The following is an 18,777-nucleotide window of genomic DNA, read 5'->3' on the forward strand; positions in this document are numbered from 1 at the left end:
TTTTCCCACTGGATTGACTGGTACCCCTTGTCAAAGATCAATTGACTGTTTGGGAATTTATTTCTGGTGACTCTATCCTGTTCCATTGGTCCACGTGTCTGTTTCTGTGCCAGTACCATGCTGTTTTGATTACCACAGCTTTGTAATATATTTTTGGATCAGGGAGTGAGATGCCGCCCACTCCACTCTTCTTGTCTAGAATTGCTTTGGCAATACAGGGTCTTTTATGATTCCAGATGAATTTTATGATTGTCTTTTCTAGATCCATGAAGAATGTGTCTGGTACTTTGATTGGCATTGCATTAAATATGTATATTAATTTGGGAAGAATTGCCATTTTGATTATATTAATTCTTCCAATCCAGGAACATGGGATATCCTTCCACTTTTTTATGTAGTTTTCAATTTCTTTTTTTAGCTTCTCATAGTTTTCCTTGTGGAGGTCTTTAACTTCTTTGGTTAGATTTATTCCTAAATATCTTATACTTTTTGTGGCTATGGTAAATGGAATAACTTTTTTGAGTTCTGTCTCTGTCTGCCTGTTATTTGTATATTGAAATGCTATAGATTTCTGTAAATTGATTTTGTATGGTGCAACTTTTCTGTATTCATGTATTACTTCCAGAAATTTTTTCATGGAAACCATTTGGTCTTCTATGTATACAATCATGTCATCTGCAAATAGAGAGTTTCACCTCTTCTTTTCCTATATGAATGCCTTTTATTTTTTCCTCTTTTCTGATTGCATTGGCGAGGACTTCCAGTACTATATTGAAAAGGAGTGGAGAAAGTGCACATCCTTGTCTTGTACAGTTTTTAGTGGGAAAGCTTTTAGTTTTCTCTATTCAGGATGATGTTCGCTATGGGATTTTGGGTGTAAATTCCAACTATAGTGTGTGGAAGAGAAGGGCCTGAGGAAGGACATTTAGAAGAAAAATACGGATGCAAAACATTAATGGGACAAAGAAATATGGTATTATCTATTGAAGCTGTTTTATAGTTTAATCAACTGGACTAGGGAGAAATGTTCCCATACTGAAATATTCACTTTGTAAGTGAAATAATGTGATTGAATGTGTAAAAGAAAATGAAATTTTAAAAAAAGAACAAACTAACAACAAAAAAGCAAAATTAAAAATTAAAAATTAAAAATTACTTGTTGATGAAAAAAATAAACCAAAAATTTATATGCATTAACATTCTTTTGTCAATTGAGGCAGGTAGTATAACTAATCAAATGAAACATCTTTATGAATAGTGACTTACATGCATCATATAAGAAATTCTTCCATGCTTAGTTTATGGTAGTGCAACTATAACTGAATGAAATTCTAGGAAACAAGGAAGAAAGACCTGTGAAAAGGATGAAAATCATTCTCAAAATTATATATGTGATAAGTTTTGGTGTACGCCAAAGTAAAAATACAGTTATTCAAATTGGTATTAACAAAATATTCAGAAATTGCCTTTTTTTTTTAAGAGAGATTTTTACTCTAAGGTGTGTGCGTTCATTGGAGAGACAGAAAGCAAAATATCACCCCCTCCCGGGGGGGTGGCCATGCCACAATCCCTTCTCCTACATTCTCCTCACGGGATTTGGGGCACACATGCACATGTGCCTGGTGTGAGTTTTAAGATGCCAAATCTGGAACTTGTACCACAGTTGACTATGGGAGTCCAATGATGTAATATTATGCCATCTGCTGGTTCCAGACATTGCCTTCTTAAATGTTCTCAAGTTTTCATTTCTCCCCCTTTTATTCCTTTTTTTTCTTTTTGGTTTTGCATGTGTTCATAATTTCTGGGTTGTTTATATATGGAGACCAAACTTCTTAAGTTCTGTGTAAGAAACTTTTGGCCTGAACTCGAGAATTGGATCAGAAATATTACCACCAGGTGATCTGGAATGTAAGACTAAAAGTTCTCCAGAGTCCAATTTGATGTGGGGAGGAAAAGTCTCAAGACAATGTCTCAAGACTCTAGTTTTCTGGATAGATTCATGACTGTACATCTATGGAGATACCCTCTACTTTGACCAATTTGAATTTTTGGGACAGTTGGTTTGAAATGTAACTTTAAGCTGTTACTGATGTTTTGTGATGAACTCTGCCCATGGACGTGAAGATTTATCAAAATATTTAATAAAAACAGATTTTTTTTCCCCAAAAAGCATTGGTAAATTGATAGTGTGGATATAAATCAGCTATTTCTTTGAGTTAGCAAATGAATTTTCTTCCTTTTTTTTTTTTTGAGAGGTTTTTGATATACGGCATGTACGCTCATCAGAAAGATAGAGACAGAAAGACAGAAAGCAAGAAATCACTCCCCAGGGGGATGACCACCCCGCAATCCCTCCTCCATTCTCCTCTTGGGATCTTGGGCACACACGCACACATACCTGGTGTCAGTTTAAGCCACCGGGTCCGGTACTTGGACCACGGTCAACTACATGGGAGTCCAGCAACATAGCCATTACGCCATCTGCTGGTCCCTAAATTTTCTTTCTTAATTATATGTATTAGTTTACTTTTGGCAATGCATCTGGATATAATCCATAACAACAGAAGTAGTTTCAGTATACTTATCAATCGGACTGAGGAAGACCTCTGTAGCCTAACCTTTTTTCAAGTTTAAGAATGTAGAAATTAATTTAAAAATGAGTATGTTCCTGCCATGTGCTAGGAACTGTTTTTGTTTTTTAAGAAAGATTTTTGCTCTAGGGCCATACACTTGCCAGAGAGACAGAAAGCGAGACATCACCCCCAAGGGAGAATGGCCACATTGCAATCTATTCTCCTCCATTCTCCTCCTGGGATCTTGGGCACGCAAGCACATGAGCCTGAAGGAAGTTTCAAGCCACCAGGTCTGGGACTCAAACCATGGTCAGCCATGTGGGACCATTGTGCCATCTGCTGGTCCCTGTGCTAGGAACTGTAAGCACTGGAAATACCACAGTGAATGATACTAAATTCGCCTTCATGGAGCTTAAATTATAGTGAGACATGAGCAATACTGTACATTCTGGGTTGTTGGAAAAGTTGTGATGAATTTTTTTTCTATACAATAATGTGTCATGACTTTTCCAACAACCCAGTAATTTCAGATAGTGGTAATTCCCATGAATAAAATATAAAGTAAGGTGAGAGTTTGAGGGGGGCGGAGCAGAATGGTATTTTGGATGGAGTGTTGAGTGAAGACTGCAGAAGCTACTACTTGAGCAGAGGCCTGAAACATGAAAACGAGTCATGGGAAGATACTCAGGGCTACAGTTCAGGTAGAGGAAAAGAGTGCAGAGGTCCTGAGGTAAGAAGTTTGGTGCCAGGAATCAGAAGGCCAGTACAGAGCTTAGCACAGGATGGGGAAGGGTTCCGTTTCAGAGGTAGGCCGAAGAGGAATCGTTTGAGGCCCTAAAGCCTATAAGCATATTTTCAGACTTGGTCTAGTAACCATTTTAAAAGAATTCCAAAGGCTGCCTTGTGAATAGGTTAGGGTGGGACAAGAACAGAAAGAAGGGAGGCAATTCGGAGACTTTTGCAGTTCAGATCATGGTGACTTGGACTAAGGCAGTGGAAACTGAAACCTGTAGATTTGGAATAAGGAGGCAGCTGGACTTGCTGATGAGAATACTGGGTTTATAAGAGGAATCATGGAAAATTTTCTTGGAGTCTAGAGCCTCAGTAACTGATGAGCAGTGGTGCTATTCCTAAAGATAGCAAAGGTGAGGAAGTGGAGGGGAGTAATGGGCAGCTGTTTGTAAAGAAGATAAGGAGCTCTGGTTGGAGCATGTGACATTCAGACACCTGCTTAGTTAATGGAGTGCTTGACGGGTAAATTGATATTGGTAAATATAAGAACTTGGGAGATAATAATGTGACCTAGGAGTCTGAAGATGCACAAATAACCTGCAAAATGTTAGGAAAAATCTAAATTGTGTGCCCACTGAGAAATCTGTTAGGAAAGGAAAAAAGAAAAAAAAAAACCTTAAGGGAACTGTCACTTAGAAGCTGTGATTGACTATCAGATTCTTGCTAGAACAGCTGTTAAGACTGAAGACATCTGTTTAAACCTGGGCTTTACTTCTTCACATGGTTATAAGTATTTGGCCTGTTTAAGAGACTAGTTTATATGTGTCTGGAAACTGGTCCTAAATGAGTAAATTTCAGTAAAACTTGAAAGCAGTATCACTCCATTTCTAAAATAATTTGGAGTTATTTAAGATGTAAGTAAGATGAAATACTGAGACTTAGTACTTCTAAGTGAAAAATATCAGTAGGTGAGGCTAGAAAATAGACACTTGGGGCATCTTCTTTCAGAACAGTATCAGAATTAATTAATGTGGTAATTAAAATGGCAGCTGTGAGTAATCTAGATCCAGTAGAACCCAGGCCCATTTGTATGATAGAGGAAGACTGTAACTGGCCCATTCTGAGGGAAGCACTGTGGTTGGTTGAGACAGCAGGGTCAATGATTCAGTTGCTGAGGTGTGTGTGTTGGAATGGAACCTAATTGCAGAGGGTTGAGTTAAACATGCACATTGGTTCATGGCTCACCGTTGGCACTGGCCTGTGTAGTACTTAACTCTTTTATTTTCACTCTTTATTCCCAGTAACAGAATGTATTTTCCAAAGGTGGCCACAATCCATCCCATCCACATTCTTCCAGAGTCTTGTCTCGTAGAGTTTAATTTTCTTCTTGAACTGGGCAGATTTATAATTCATAACCAATAGAAAGCAGTAGAAATGACACTGACTTTCAAGACTAGATCAAAAAAAAGGCAATAAAAAGTAACGAAAGTCTTGCCTCAAGCTCCAGAATCCTCATGCTGGTCCCTGTTCTGACATGGAAGCAATCTGACATCCTTGAGACCACCAGTTATAAGGAAGCCAAGACTGGCCTGGGTGGAGAAACTCTAAGGAGAAGTTCTGAGACTGCACAAACCAGAGATGCCCAGCCCTGAGCTGCTCCAACCCCTCCGTGTTCCACTGTCTCCCTGTAACTACATGAGCGATCCCAAGCCAGAACTGCCCAAATGAGTTATTTCAGAATTCATGGCCCATAAAAACCATGAGGGATGATACGTTGTCTTAAGCCATTTAACTTTGGGATGATTTGTTACTAGCTGGAACAGATTTGGGAATCCGGAAGTAGAAGTATCAAAATTAAAATGAATCTAAATCACGTGGCTGTGGCTGGAAGGGCAATTTGACATTTGTGTGTATTTCATGGCTGTCTCTCTGCCTTCCCACTTAACCATGTGGAGTGTAAAGGTGGTCAGTGAAGACTGGTTATAAATGAATGACCTAGATCCTCACTTAACCAGTGTCATGCTGAGCCGTCTCAACTTTTCACCCACCCTATTCTCAATGGGGCAGAATTTGAGTTCTGTCAGTGTTTCAGGTACCAGTGGTATCCCAAGTGTTTGTAGTGAGGCTTGCTTGTCCATTGTTAGTGAATGAATGAATGGAATGGAATGGAGTTTGTTAGTGAATGAATGAATGGAATGGAATGGTTAGGCCCTGGTCTCTAAGGTCATTTATTGACTTGACCAGCATAGCACTTCACTGACTGATAGAGCTTCTAGCTATATATGGAAAAAAGATTTAAAATTCTCTTCCTCAGTCACACTAGGTATGCTTGAACTGCTTGGTAACCACATGTAGCCAATGCACAGTGTGCTTCTAGATGTCTCCATCATCGTAGCAAGTGTTGGACAGCAGTGTATAAACAAACAACTTCTATAGGCCCGCAGTGAAAATGCAAACCTGCCTTTAGACCTTTTAATGGATCTCTTCATTCAAGATAAAAAGGATCAGATTTTTTTTCCCCTATTATTAAAAATAACTTCTGGGGCCAGCCAGGTGGCATGGAGGTTAAGGCAGCTGGATCCCACACAGCTGACTCTGCAGTTGGAGTCCCAGACCCAGGAGCTTGAAAAATACTTCAAGTGTGTTGTGTGTGCATGCCCAAAATTCTGAGAGGAGAATGGAGGAGAAAGGATTGCGGCGTGTCCATCCCCTGTGGGGGTGATTTCTTTCTCTTTTTCTCTTGTGTGTATGCCCTATAGCAGGAAAAAAAGAAGAAGAAGAAGAAGGAAAAGGAGAAGAAGAAAGAAGAAGAAGAGGGAAGAAAAAGAAACTTCTGTTGTTTTTGTATACTTTTGATTTGGGAAGAAGTCATCCTACTGGCTTGTATTGGAGGGACACCTCTCAGTCCACTGTATGAGTCCTCTGCACAGTTATGTGTTAGAACATACATTGTGAGCGCCAGAGTCACACTGAGATCAAATTTATTGTCATATAATGAGCATTTTTTTTTCAGAATTAACAGTTCATCTGCCTTATTTACACTTGACATGCCATATTAATTGTCCTTTTAGGGACCTAGATGCAAAGTTGGAAAGTTGCTTTTTTTCCCTTTTGTTGTCAGTAATTCTTTAAATTGTAAAGTTGTGTATTTAGGGATAGATTTCATAAATTGTTGCTAGCTGACCCTTTATTATAAAATTGGCTTCAATTTTAAAGTATAAAAAGAATTCAAAGGGGAAATCAAATGTTAGAAATTTATTTTGGGACATCTATTGCCACTGCTTTGGAAGCCTTTGAAAATTCAAGCAGAAATCAATACACTTCCATTATTATTATTTTTTTTTTACTTTCAATAAATAATATCTTTGTGTATATGTATATATAGAGAGATATACTTAATTTACGAGTCATTTAGCAGGGATTTTAAGTTTATACTGCATTCATCCAACACAGCTCTTTCCAGATTGATAGGATGCAAATGAGGTAAGAATTAAGGCAAACCCAAAAGGCATGCAAATGTAGTACATTTATATTCACTGATAATACAAGCTCTTGTGTGTGGGCCAGACACAGGAGCCAAAGGCTCCTCTCTGTGTCTGTCTAGTACTATTTTACAGGAGAGTGGTGACAACAGCTTATAATTAAGTTACATTACCAAGGGGGGTCTCAGTGCTACTAACATTATGTAATCAAGGAGACACGAGCATTAGCAAAACATGAACAAGAAATCATGTAACTTTGCAGCACATTTCTGCCCAGGCTTTGGAGGAGGAAGGTTTGTCAGGAAATGATCTTACACATATCACATTGTGGCAGGTTGGTTGTTTTGTTTTATAATATATGCTTTTAAAATTCATTAGCAAATGACATTCTCATGCACACAAGTGTTTCAAACACAAGAAGCAAGTCCATTTATAGGTAGTCCAAGCAATATTTGTGTGTGTGTGTGTGTGTGTGTGTGTGTGTATAGCTGCAGACTGAATGGAACATTGAGACTTGCGCAGTCCATAGCACTGGCATCAGCTCATTTCTGAATGTCGCACTGCAGAAGTAATACGATGGAAGGGTCGCTCTTTGCAGCTTCTTTGAATTCATCCAGCGTAATCTGGTCATCTTTGTTCTTATCCATCTTGCTGAAAATCTTGTCCACTCGCTGCTCCGGTGTGAGGCCATCCTCATTCATTTTCATCATGATCACGGTGCCCACCATTTTGTAGATAGCCTTGTGGAAAGAACATTGCAGACGCGTTATAAGGAACCCAGGCAGGAAAACCACTCTCCTGGCTTCCCCTTCACCTGACTGGATCCCTTCGGCCTTCAAGTCTCAGCTCCCTATTCTTCAAAGGAGGTTTGTTCCTCATGCTTCTGGTTCCCATGGCAACATACACCACCTTCCTCATGGGAATACATCTCACATTTATTATAATAACTGCTTTATCTTCCCCACCAGAAAGCATAACTGTTTGTGTTTTGCTCATCCTATTACCCCAGGGATTCAGACAATGCCAGCACATAATAGGACTTCCATATAAATACCCACTTGCTTGAGCATGGGGTGTGGGGTGAGGGAGCAGTAGGAAAAAGGGCCAAGTTAGTAAAAGATGGAGCTGGAGAAAGGGAAGCAAGAAGCAGACCATAATGTTTTACATGTGATAAAGAATTTAAATTTAAATGAATTTCCAGAAAAGTGATAATATAATCAAATGTGAGAGTCTTGTGACCAGTCAGCTCTGGAATGTTGGGTGACTCCCAGGCTTCTGGAAGAAGCAGTGGATACAAAAAGCAGCTCAGTGGTGAAATCAAGAGTCGTGGATTAGGAATCGGGTCAGAGGATACCACTGCATATTCAGGTTCCCTGTGACCATGATGGAGCAAGAAAAGAACCCTCTGCAATTATGTCTGAACACAGATGAACATTGCCCAAGCCACAAAATGCCAAGATTCCCTCCCTGGTGCCATGAGTGATGATTACTTCTTCACCCATTAGGGCTTTAGCTTTGGTTGAGGTTGGCTCCTTCTAGATGAGAGTGCTCGAGATAACCAGTGGTAGAAGTGTCCCTGCTCAACAGCTGTGAGAGAGCTCCTGCTTCCTTGGACCTTCCCCTGATGGCTCTACCGGAGCCCAGATCTGGAAATTCCTCTCTTACACCCTCTTCATTGCCCACAGTCCCAGCATTGCAAGAAGAACTAAACTCCACCTGTGCAGCTGCAGGTGTGATCTTGGTGGTCTTTGGCATTGACAAGTATTAGAGAGGAGAGTTTCAGGAGGAAGAGACTGGTCATCAGTAGGGAAAAACATGGTAAGACATCAAAGAAGAGAAGAATGTTGGAAAAGCCCATTTTGCAGGAAAGTCATATAGACTGAAAAGAGCCGAAGGAACATGGAAGATGCACAGAAGAGTGAAGAGTGAGAAAGATGAGAACACAAAGCCACTTGTGTAGTATTTTTATGCCCTATCTTTTCTGATAACCTGTTGGAAGGATACATTTAATCAAATGAAGTGACTACAAATGAGAACTAAGACCCTGATTTTCTAGGTATGTCTCAAGTGAAGTGGGCCTTGAAGATGGAAGGAGCCATAAAAGAAAAAAGGAAAGAGACTATGGCCGCCAAGGAGAGGTGTAAAAATGAAAGAACCAGGCTTCAGAGGCAGAGGGAGCAGAGCTCAGCATGTAGGAGGGGCAGCAGGGGGAAGCCACCTCCCTCAGAGATGAGGAAGGGGGCCAGAGTGGTGGACACTGGGGGGTGGGAGGTTATGGGTTTGGTGTTGGGGGTAGGGGAACCGTCTTGGCTACTTGGGCTTTGGCTGTTTCTTGCTGAAACTGGGCCATGCACCCCTCGCAGCATCTCAGTGCTTGGGGCCTAACTGGGGCTGTAGTTCCATTGCAGGAGGGAGCACCGGCTCTCTGTTTCTCTCATAGGTCATGGTGGTTGTGCAGGGTGGGCATGCACACAAGGCATTCAGTTGAAGGAAGATCATGGTCTGCTCCTCAGCTGTTGAGTGCCTGTGGGTTCCCCAGGCACAATCGAGGTGCTGGGGACACAGCATGGAGCAAGCAGAGTCCTCACAGAGCTTACAGGTGCTTACAGTCTATGACATGAGGAGGTGTGGGCAGTGATGAACGCTGGACAGAGGCCCTCCTGGTGAGGGGGAGATGCACTGGGGGGCAGGGGAGGTGCCTTTTGGCAGAAGAATGGGAAGGAAGGCCTTGCTGGGAGGTGAGAAGTAATGGAGATGTGAGTGTGGGGGAACCCCAGGGAAGCTGTGAGGGTGTTCTGGCAGCGTGAGAGGAAGTCACAGGCTCTGACCTGGTACTGAGCAGCAGAGGAAAAGCAAGAAGGCTGGGCATGGGGCACAGAGCACCCGAGAGGAACCTGGAAGGAGGAGCCCGAACAGAGGAACCTCGGGGAATTTGTGGGCACAACTGGAACCATCGCCTGTTTCTTGTGGAAAGTGAAACCTGGAGGAGTACACCCTGGGAGCCATGGGCAGCACCCCACCTCAGCAGGGAAGGTCAGTGTGAGGACCGGGTGACACACCAGCAGGCAGGCCCAGGTGTAGGCCAGGGCGGAGCAGGTGACCCTGACCATACCCCTCGCACCGGGGAGGACTTGTGTATGTCGAAGGTCTCGTGCCGTGTGGGTGGTTGGTTCAAGTGGGGAGTGGCGCTGACAGTAAGGGCCCGGCAGCTGGGTTCTGTGACTTCCCCCCAATTGCACTGTAGAGGGTGGTCAGAGACAAGAAGTCAAGGCCTGGCGGGCACCTAACAGTGTCCCGGACAGGGGAAGGAAGGGGCTCAGCAGGTGTCGGGCAGGCAGCGCTGGGGTCCGCTTGGTCCCTGGTCCACACCGCGCCCGGCCGGCCTCACCTCGATGATCTCCAGCATCTCCACTCGGGTGATCTTGCCGTCGCCGTCCAGGTCGTACATGTTGAAGGCCCAGTTGAGCTTCTGCTCGAAGCTGCCCCTGGAGGTGATGGACAAGGCGCAGATGAACTCTCGGAAGTCGATGGTGCCGTCCCCGTTCTTGTCGAAGGTCCGGAAGGCGTGCTGGGCGAACTTGGAGGCGTCGCCGTAGGGGAAGAACTGCAAGGAGAACACGCGGTCAGCGTTGGAGCCCGAGGAAGGACGAAAGGGCGCTGGGCCGCGAGGGCTGCCGCACCCACGGCCCCCGGTGCCACTATGGCGGTGTGGGGACAGCCCGCTAGTCTGGAGAGCATTTGGCCCACACTTAAGAACAGGGCAGCACGTGTGCATGCCCCAAATCCGGAGATTAGGGTGGAGGAGAGGGAACTGCGGTGTGGCCATCCTGCTGGGGGTGATTTCTCACTTTGCCTCTGTCTCCTTCTGTCTCTCCAGCGAGCTCACGAGGCCTATAGTAAAACTCTCTCCCTAAAAGAACAGGGCAGGCAGCAGGGAAGGCTTCCCCAAGATAGTCCTCACACCAGGCACCTCATGGCTCCCTGTGGGCTAGGCTGACGTGACTTTCGGGTGGCTGGCCCTGGGATCTGTCACTAAGCGGGTGCTGGTCTTCCTCCTGTGCCTTCTCTGGTCCCTGTCCCCCAAGGACAAGGACTGAAGCAGGTTCCTCTCCCCACACAGGGTGACACTGTAGCTTCAGTGCCCTGTAGGACTGGACGGAGGTGACCGGGACCTGGTTCCTCTGCCACCAGCTCCCCTCCCCAGCCCAGGCTCACCCCCACCCTGTGTGAGGTTCTGGCTTCAAACTCCTTTCCACAGGGACTTTTCTTCTGCAGAACAGACATTTAAAACCTATTAAAAATAGAACATGACTGCGCTTATTTTAAAGACACACAAAGAGGTTTCTCCCAGAACCAACAGTTCCTGAGGGTGTGTGGGAGACAGAGAATGGACCTCCGGAGGAGAAGCAAGCAGAGACCCAGGAGGAGTAGCCAGTGGTGGTGGCCTGGGTCCCCCTGGGCAGAAGCCTAGGCCTGGCATAGGAGCAAGTAGTTCTGATTATCAATGAGCAAACCAACCCCAAGATCTACAGCAAAATAGAAATGACACAAACAGAACAAGCCAGGTGCTGTTTGAAAGCACAGCGGTTAATCCAGTGTCTACAAGGTCTGTCCCAGATTTCTGAGGATGCCCTGGGATGTTCCTGGTCCTTCCAGGTTTTGCCACTTGCTACGTGGGACGGGCTGGCCAGCCTGATACAGATGGCCTGCTCTAGGCCCACTCTGGATGGCCCGCTTTAGGGGGTCCCTGGTCCTTCTTTCTCACTGGGCACCTTGCTCTGAGTCCTGCAGAGCAGGACCCGGAGGAGCATGCTGGAATGCCTACTACGACATAATAGGTACTTCCACCTAAGGAGCCAGTGGGTGAGGCCCAGAAAACAGACCAACATCCCAAGGGAGGAGAGGCTGGTCTGGGCTGGTGTTTCCAGAGCACCCACTTCTAGACACCCAGGTCTGTCCTAGTACTATTACAATGTAACAGATCTCTCCCAAATAGAATGGTTTAAAACAACATTTTTAATTTCTTTTTTTATACAGAAAATAAAAATTTAAGGACTTTTTTTTTTTTATTTTTATGAAACAATGTTTCTTTCCATGTCTGTGAAGAAAGATTCTCTAAACGCATCTTCCATTTCTGCTATCCTTCACTTTTCATTATTTATCAAATAATTTACTGAGGTCTTTTCATGACAAGCTTGGTCATAGGCACTGGGGAGACAGTTACCCTCAGGCCCTTGCAGAGCTAGGGGGCTGTGCTATGTCGCTGGACTCCCATGTAGCCGACTGTGGTTCTAGTACCGGACCCGGTGGCTTAAATTAACATCAGGTGCATGTGCATGCGTGCCCAAGATCCCAAGAGGAGAATGGAGGAGAAGGGTTTGTGGCGTGGCCATCCCCTTGGGGGGGTGATTTGTCGCTTTCTGTCTCTCTGTCTCTCTGGCGAGCGCACGCACCCTATAGCAAAACAAAACAAAACAAAAACAAAAAAGCAAACAAAAAACCTTCTCCTAGATCTAGTGGGGGCACTAGAGTTTTACATATTACAATGCTCAGGCTGTCTGGTGGGCACTAGAACAGAGGATGGCAAAGGGGCTCTGAGGCTCAGAAAGTGAGCTTTGGTTTCAAGGAGGGGAGCTGTGGAGGGAAAAGGCAGCTTCCTCTGCCCAGCTTCGCCTGAGTCTCACTCACTCCCCAACGCTCCCTAGGGGCTAGGTACCCGAGGATGAGGATGGCTGCTAGGAGCTGAGTTTGGAACTGAGCAATTTGTACTCGTAAATCTCTACCTAAGCTCTTGATCCTCATGCTTCTGGTGCTTGAGTGGGCATTCCTTGCCCCTTTCTAGGTGTGTGCTATTTGCTGCTGTGTTCATGTGCTTCGTGGGCAGGGGGCTGGGAAGAGCTGGTACCTGTGAACTGGCTGCAGGGCAGAACAGAGCAGAGCCAGCCCCTGGGCACATTCCCAAGTCTTCTTAGTGCAGGTGATCCGCCAGCTTCTCTACACACAGGGGCATGAGATCACTGGGAATTCTTCCTCATTTGTGTGGGTTTTAGGCAATGAGACCCTTTAAGTATATTATTCCTCACAACATTTTAAAGTTAAGGGATACTTGACAGTTTTATCTAAAAATAGCTGGGCACCTTAGGTCAGCATATTAAAAATTAATTTTGTTCTGAAAATCCTTGAGAGAAAAATCGATGGTAAATTTGGAGCTATAAAAGTTACATACGCCTTGCAGAAGGTCTATTTGCTGACTTTTATAGCCAAATATGTTTACATGAAAAGAACTACGTGCTCAAGGGCCCTTGACTATCTGGATGGGCTGTCTCCTTTAGTAATCTGTCCTAACATGCTCTGAGTGCTTTATGTTTTTCCAATCAGGGGAGGCTGCTTCCTTTGATGAAATAACTCATCTCTGGTAGGATCATCACGAAAAATGAATGCACACTCCCTCCAAGCTCTTTAGGAAGAAATCAAGGTCTTGAACTCATATCCATTTTCTCAGAGAATAACAAAGCCGGAGAAATGCAAGTATCTATTGCATAATATTGCTCACAGTTTGTTTTGTTTTTAAAATTCAGTCTGTTTTGCTTCCACTCCTGTATTAAATGTTGGTATGAAAATAATTTGATGTGGCAATTATAATTTACAATTAAAAAAATGTGTAATTGCTGGAGGGCATGTGTGCTCAATAGAGACAGAGAAACAGAGCGAGCGAGAAAGCACACCCCTCCCCACCCCCTGTCAAGTGGGGTCGTGCTGCAATCCTTTCTTGTCTATTTGTCTATGCTGTTGGGATTTTAGACATGCAGACACATGTACCTGGTGTGTCTTTCAAACCTCTGAGGCTAAATTTGAACTATGGTCAGTCATGTAGGCTACAAGGTTAACTCTAATCTACATATCTTTTAATATAATGGATAAAATAAACTTTGAGGTTGAAAAATTATACATACACAAAACATATGGGTGTTATCTCCTTTAATCTTTGCAACAAAACTTGACCTTGTTAATTCCATTTTGTAGACCAAGAAACAGGCCCAAAGAAAGATCACGGCTTGTCCAAGGTTCCTGGCTGTCAGTGGTAGGATTTGAATGCAGATCTATCTGACCATTTCTACTAGGCCTTGACATTTCTTTTAATCAAGTGTTAGCCAAGGAAATAAACCTAAATACACATTTGATGAAGCAAACAAATCTGTTGCATTATGTAATTCCTAGTTTCCTTTTGCCACGAAGCTTAGAATTCTCTGCTGTATGTATTTATTGCCACCTTCTGGCAGTATATATGTACTGCAGAGAAAATACTAAATTACTCTTCAGTTTTGACTCATTATTCAGCTCAATCATTTACTAAGCAGCTACTCTGTGTCAAGTCCTGCATGAGAGTGCTGGAAATAAAATAGGAAAAAAATGACATCGAGCAATAAAGACAGAGGGGAAGTAGGTATTAGTCAAATCACCACATAACGAAGTATAAATTTATACTATGATAAAGTACAAGTGCCTAGAGCCACAAACAGAAGTAATAGAGATATTACTATTGTTATTATTATTACTAGATTTTCAAAACAAAAAGAGTGTGTAGCCCTCTCTCCCCACCCTAATGTACAAGCTGCTGACAACTCACTGCTCTTCAGCACCGCCTAGAGTTTCAGATCTGAAACTTTCTGACATTACTCAAGTCCCGACTTGACTGTACCCACAGTCCTTCCCCGAGCAGAACAATGTGCAGGAGAAGAAAACACCAGGAAATGCTCATGGACTTTGTCTCTTCCTGGGAAGACAATGGTTTTGGCCCTGATTAAGCTCCTTCAGAGGCTACCGCAAAAGCTTTTCCTACAGATAGTGAGCCTGTAACCAAGCCACAGGAGAAGCAAAATGACTCTACATTATATTTAGTCTCAGAGTCCATCTTTAGATTAAACCTTAGGGGGTCAGCCAGTGGTGTGGTAATTAAGGCAGCTGGATCCCACAGGGATGACCAAATGGTTCTGGGCCCCGTGGCTTGAAAAACATGCTAGGCGCGCGCGTGTGTGTGTGTGTGTGTGTGTGCATACACACTCAAAAATACCAAAAGGATAATGGAGGAGAAGGGATTGTGGCATGGCTATCCTGTAGGATAATTTCTTGCTTTCTGTCTCTCTGTCTCTCTTGAAAGCATACATGCCCCATAGCAAAAATCTCTTTAAAAAAAAAAGGAAGAAAGAAAGAAAGAAAAGAAAAGAAAGAAGAAATGGCCTCAGAACACTGAGCTCTATTCCCTGGCGTAATTTCGTCTGCACACCCTAGCCCAGGCCTCCTCAGCACCATCTTGCTGCCTATTTCATATTCTCAGAAGCTTTATTAAATTCAGAGGAAAACGTTGAACGCTTCCCAGGAGAATCTCTCCCTCTCCCAGGATTGCTGCTCTGCCTCAACATGGAGGAGGCTGCCTGCCTCCACTTCCAAGTTCCCAGCCCCAACCTTCGGGTAGAGTTGGGTTAGCACCAGGACTGGCCCCCGCCTGCTGTGGTCACGGAAGTGCTGTGTCAGGAGAGGTGACAGCAAAGCTACTGCGGAGGATGGTCTCTCTCCAGGGCTGTACCCAAGGCTCATCTCCTAGCTGATGCCGGGCAGCCTCAGACCTGAGAATAGATTTCTGCCCATTAGTCTGCCTGAAATAGAGCTCATGATAGGATCAAAGGACAGAAGAGTATTCTAGAACTGCTCTGCTGCTCGGTCTTGGAGAGCCTGCCCTCCAGGCTTTCCTAGGACACAGCTACTTTTAACACATCCTCACTCAGGTCAATTCTGTTTTCTGTTGTTCTCAAATGTCAAAAACCTTTATTGTCTAGCCTGTGAACACACAAATACACTCACTTGCTTAAGAGGTGAGTCTTCCTTCATCACTCTAGAAATAGGGTTGCTTGAAAGCACCTTCCCTCCCCCTGCTGGAGCGAGCTAGCGGTTTCTGGCCTGTTATGAATGACCTGGGCTTATGCCCACCTTTCCGGGCCCTGCTGCTGAGACAGTAGTTATCACTTCACAAGTGCATCTCGCAGAGTGAGGCCCTCAGCACGTCCTGTCCGTGTGCTATCTCAGCCGACTCTGTCCACGGTTTAAGACTTGGAAGAGGGTCATTATTCTGGATTAAGTAACTGGCATAGGAGCATAGCACCAAGGGAGTGAGGTGGGATCAAACACAGCTCTGTCAAGGGCCTGGTTCCTCCCAACTACACTGCCCACCAGCTCAAATGGCTCTGTCCTTTTGCACCAGCCCTGTGGACAGGTCCCTGGACTTTCTCCGGGGGTCTGTACCTCACAGATCTCTGAAGGGCCCATTTTACACACTGTCAGTCTCCTCTTTCCTATCGCCTGTTTGGCTTGCCCACCGCCTGCATAAGCAAAGAACTCACTCCCGACTCCTTGTCCTGGGAATTGAGAGGCCTGTGTTCGAGGAGGCCAGCTTCTTTGTGGACCTGCTGCAGCCTGGGCAAATAGGCTGTGATGGGCCAGGCTGCTGGCCGACAGGGCCCTGGATGGCTAACTTGGTATGTGGTTTTGGTTTTCAGCTCTTTACCCACGAAACCTAACCCAGAAACAGGACCCACTGCCTTGGCTGCTGTGAGACAGGTTCGTTACCTTCTGCCTCCCCTAAACCCTTCCTCAGGCCCTCTGGTCCATCCTCCCCACACTCCAGAGGGAACATTGCACACCCATGCTTGGCCTAATCCACCTCCCACACTCAACAATAGCATCCAGTTGCTCTCAGGAGAAGGAAGAAAGTGATTCCCAGGCATCTGAGACCCTATAGGGCCCAGTCCTGCCTTCATGTCCAGTTCTGATCTACTGACTCTCTTGTTCCCAGAGCTCTTCACATCCCGGGGTCCTCCCTGTGCTCTGACCTGTCGTAGGACCTGTGACATGCTGCTGCCACCATCTGAAAGCCCCTTTACTGCCATCAGCCCAGTTAACCCCTGTTCATTCTCTGGACCTTGGGTCAGTTTTCCTTTTCTCAAGAAAGCCTTCCCTAAGCCTCGGTCAGACTCCCCCACCACAATTCACACACCCAAGTCTCACCTAGTCCTTTCCTTAGTCACAGTGACCACAGGCATGAGGAATGTCCTCAGGGCTGATTCATGCCTTTCTCCCCTGTGGGTTGTAAACTCAAAGAGGGCTGGGTAAGGCCTGGTCTTGCCACCATGGGAACTCCCGGTGTGTGGGCCAGCCACACAGTAGGCGCTCAGTAAACAACTGTCAACATGAACAAGTGACTCAGCACAGCAGGTCTTTCTCAGGCCAGTGGAGAGAGCAGTAAATCTGCCTGATGACCAGAAAAAGGGCTGAAGGTTGCCTGAAGTCAGCCAAGCTAAAGAAGACTCGCCATTTGGCCTTCAGACGCATTCACATTACTACTTTAGCTGCTGATTCATGAGGGTATGAATCATCCCCGGAGCAAGACATGCACTCGGCCACGTGGATAGGAAGAGGAGAGAGACATTCCCCCTTAATTAGAAATGGTAAGTCCAAAAGCTGTTTCCTGCCCAAGCGTTCATTCAACAGCTACTCACGGAAGCCCGGTTGGTGCCAGGCTCTATGCTGAGATCTGCGTGGGCAGGAGGGAGGTAAGGGGAGGCAGCAAGGAATGAAAAGGCTTCAGAGCTGCCCCTACTCTGCAGCAGATGGAGCAAATCAAAGGAAGACGTGGCCTCAGACTTGAGTTCCTTCCACATGCAAGCACTCTGGGAGGGGGTTAAGGACACACTCACCCTTCCCCAACCCAAAGGTGGTTCTCTAACCCAGATCCTGAGATCATTCTCGAGCTGCCCCTCACTGGCCCTCTGGGTGACAGAATCCATTTTCTTCTCTCTCTCTCTCTCTTTTTCAGATTTTTGCCATAGAGTGCATGCACTCACTAAAGAGAGACAGAGGGAAAGTGAGAAATCATGCCTCTCAGAGGGGACAGCCATGCCGTAATCCCTTCTCCTCCATTCTCCTCTCAGGATGTTGGGCATGCACCACATGTACCCAGCGTGATTTTCAAGCTTCTAGGTCTGGCACTCAAGCTTGGTCAGCCACATGGGAGTCCAGGACCGTAACCACCATGCCCCCTGCTGGCCCCATTCTCTTCCTTGTTCAGTATTTCTTTCTTCCCATGAGCAATAGTGATAGCACCCTCAACAGAGTTCCCATTGCTACAATCCAGCCCCAGCATCAGCCAGAAAAGTTTTTTTTTCTTTTAATAGAAAACAAGACACAGACAGCAGAAATTCAGACTCCTCACTCATTTCTAGATCTCCTTAACTTTAGAATTCTTTTGTGTGCAAAGCCAAAACACCTTTCCGTTAAAGTAAATATTATGCTTTGTTCTTTGTGTGTTCTCATTGCTTTCAGATCAGGGGCTGGTATACTGTAGGTGGTTAATAAATGCTTATCGCAGTAGGATGGAAAAATGATGCAACCTGTAGCAGGAAAGGCTGCTGGACTAAGTGACAGTGTGTCTGGGTGTGACTCAGGTCAAGGGCTGTTATCTCTTAGGATTTCCATTTGCCCAGATGTAAAATGAGGACTGTTTCAGGTAAGTTTCAAAAAGTCTTTCTTTTTCTTTTTTTTCCCCTTTTTTAAATTTTCCAGAGAGTGCAGAGAGATAGAGAGAAAGGGAGAAAGAGAGAGAGAGAGAGAAAGCACCCTCCCTCCCCAATGAGTGGCCACAGCACACTCCTTTTCCCCCATTCCTCCTCCCCATCAGGATCTTGCTGGGATTTTGGACACATATGCCTGGCGTGTTTATAATCATGAGCCACCAACTTGTTACCATTTGTTACTGAAATACAGTCAATAGTAAATTACGTTCTGTAGAAATTACTTTGAGTTTCCATTTAGAGTCAATTGGCTAGATCAGGAAGAATATTGTGTTATTTATTTTAAAAGGAACTGAGTTTTGAAACCAGGCAAGGGATGAGGATCTCACCGGTGTTTGGTGGAAGCCTGGTTGCTGCAGGGAGAGCAGG

At 44.9% G+C, this 18,777-nt stretch overlaps 1 protein-coding gene across 1 annotated transcript in view; it reads right to left on the reverse strand.

Annotated features, from left to right (window-relative positions):
• Nucleotides 1–6,269: 6,269 nt before the first annotated feature.
• VSNL1 (visinin like 1) overlaps nt 6,270–18,777 on the reverse strand; it is a 123,399-nt gene continuing 110,891 nt past the window's right edge. The window contains exons 3-4 of the mRNA XM_006140807.2: nt 10,176–10,391; nt 6,270–7,527 (exon numbers count right to left, since the gene is read on the reverse strand). Of these exons, the coding sequence (XP_006140869.1) occupies nt 7,330–7,527; nt 10,176–10,391 (414 nt within the window). The 3' untranslated portion in view covers nt 6,270–7,329. The remainder of the gene's footprint in view (nt 7,528–10,175; nt 10,392–18,777) is intronic.

The sequence above is a fragment of the Tupaia chinensis genome, unplaced genomic scaffold (genome assembly GCF_000334495.1).
Source record: "Tupaia chinensis unplaced genomic scaffold, TupChi_1.0 Scaffold000045_1, whole genome shotgun sequence".
Lineage (NCBI taxonomy): Eukaryota > Metazoa > Chordata > Mammalia > Scandentia > Tupaiidae > Tupaia > Tupaia belangeri.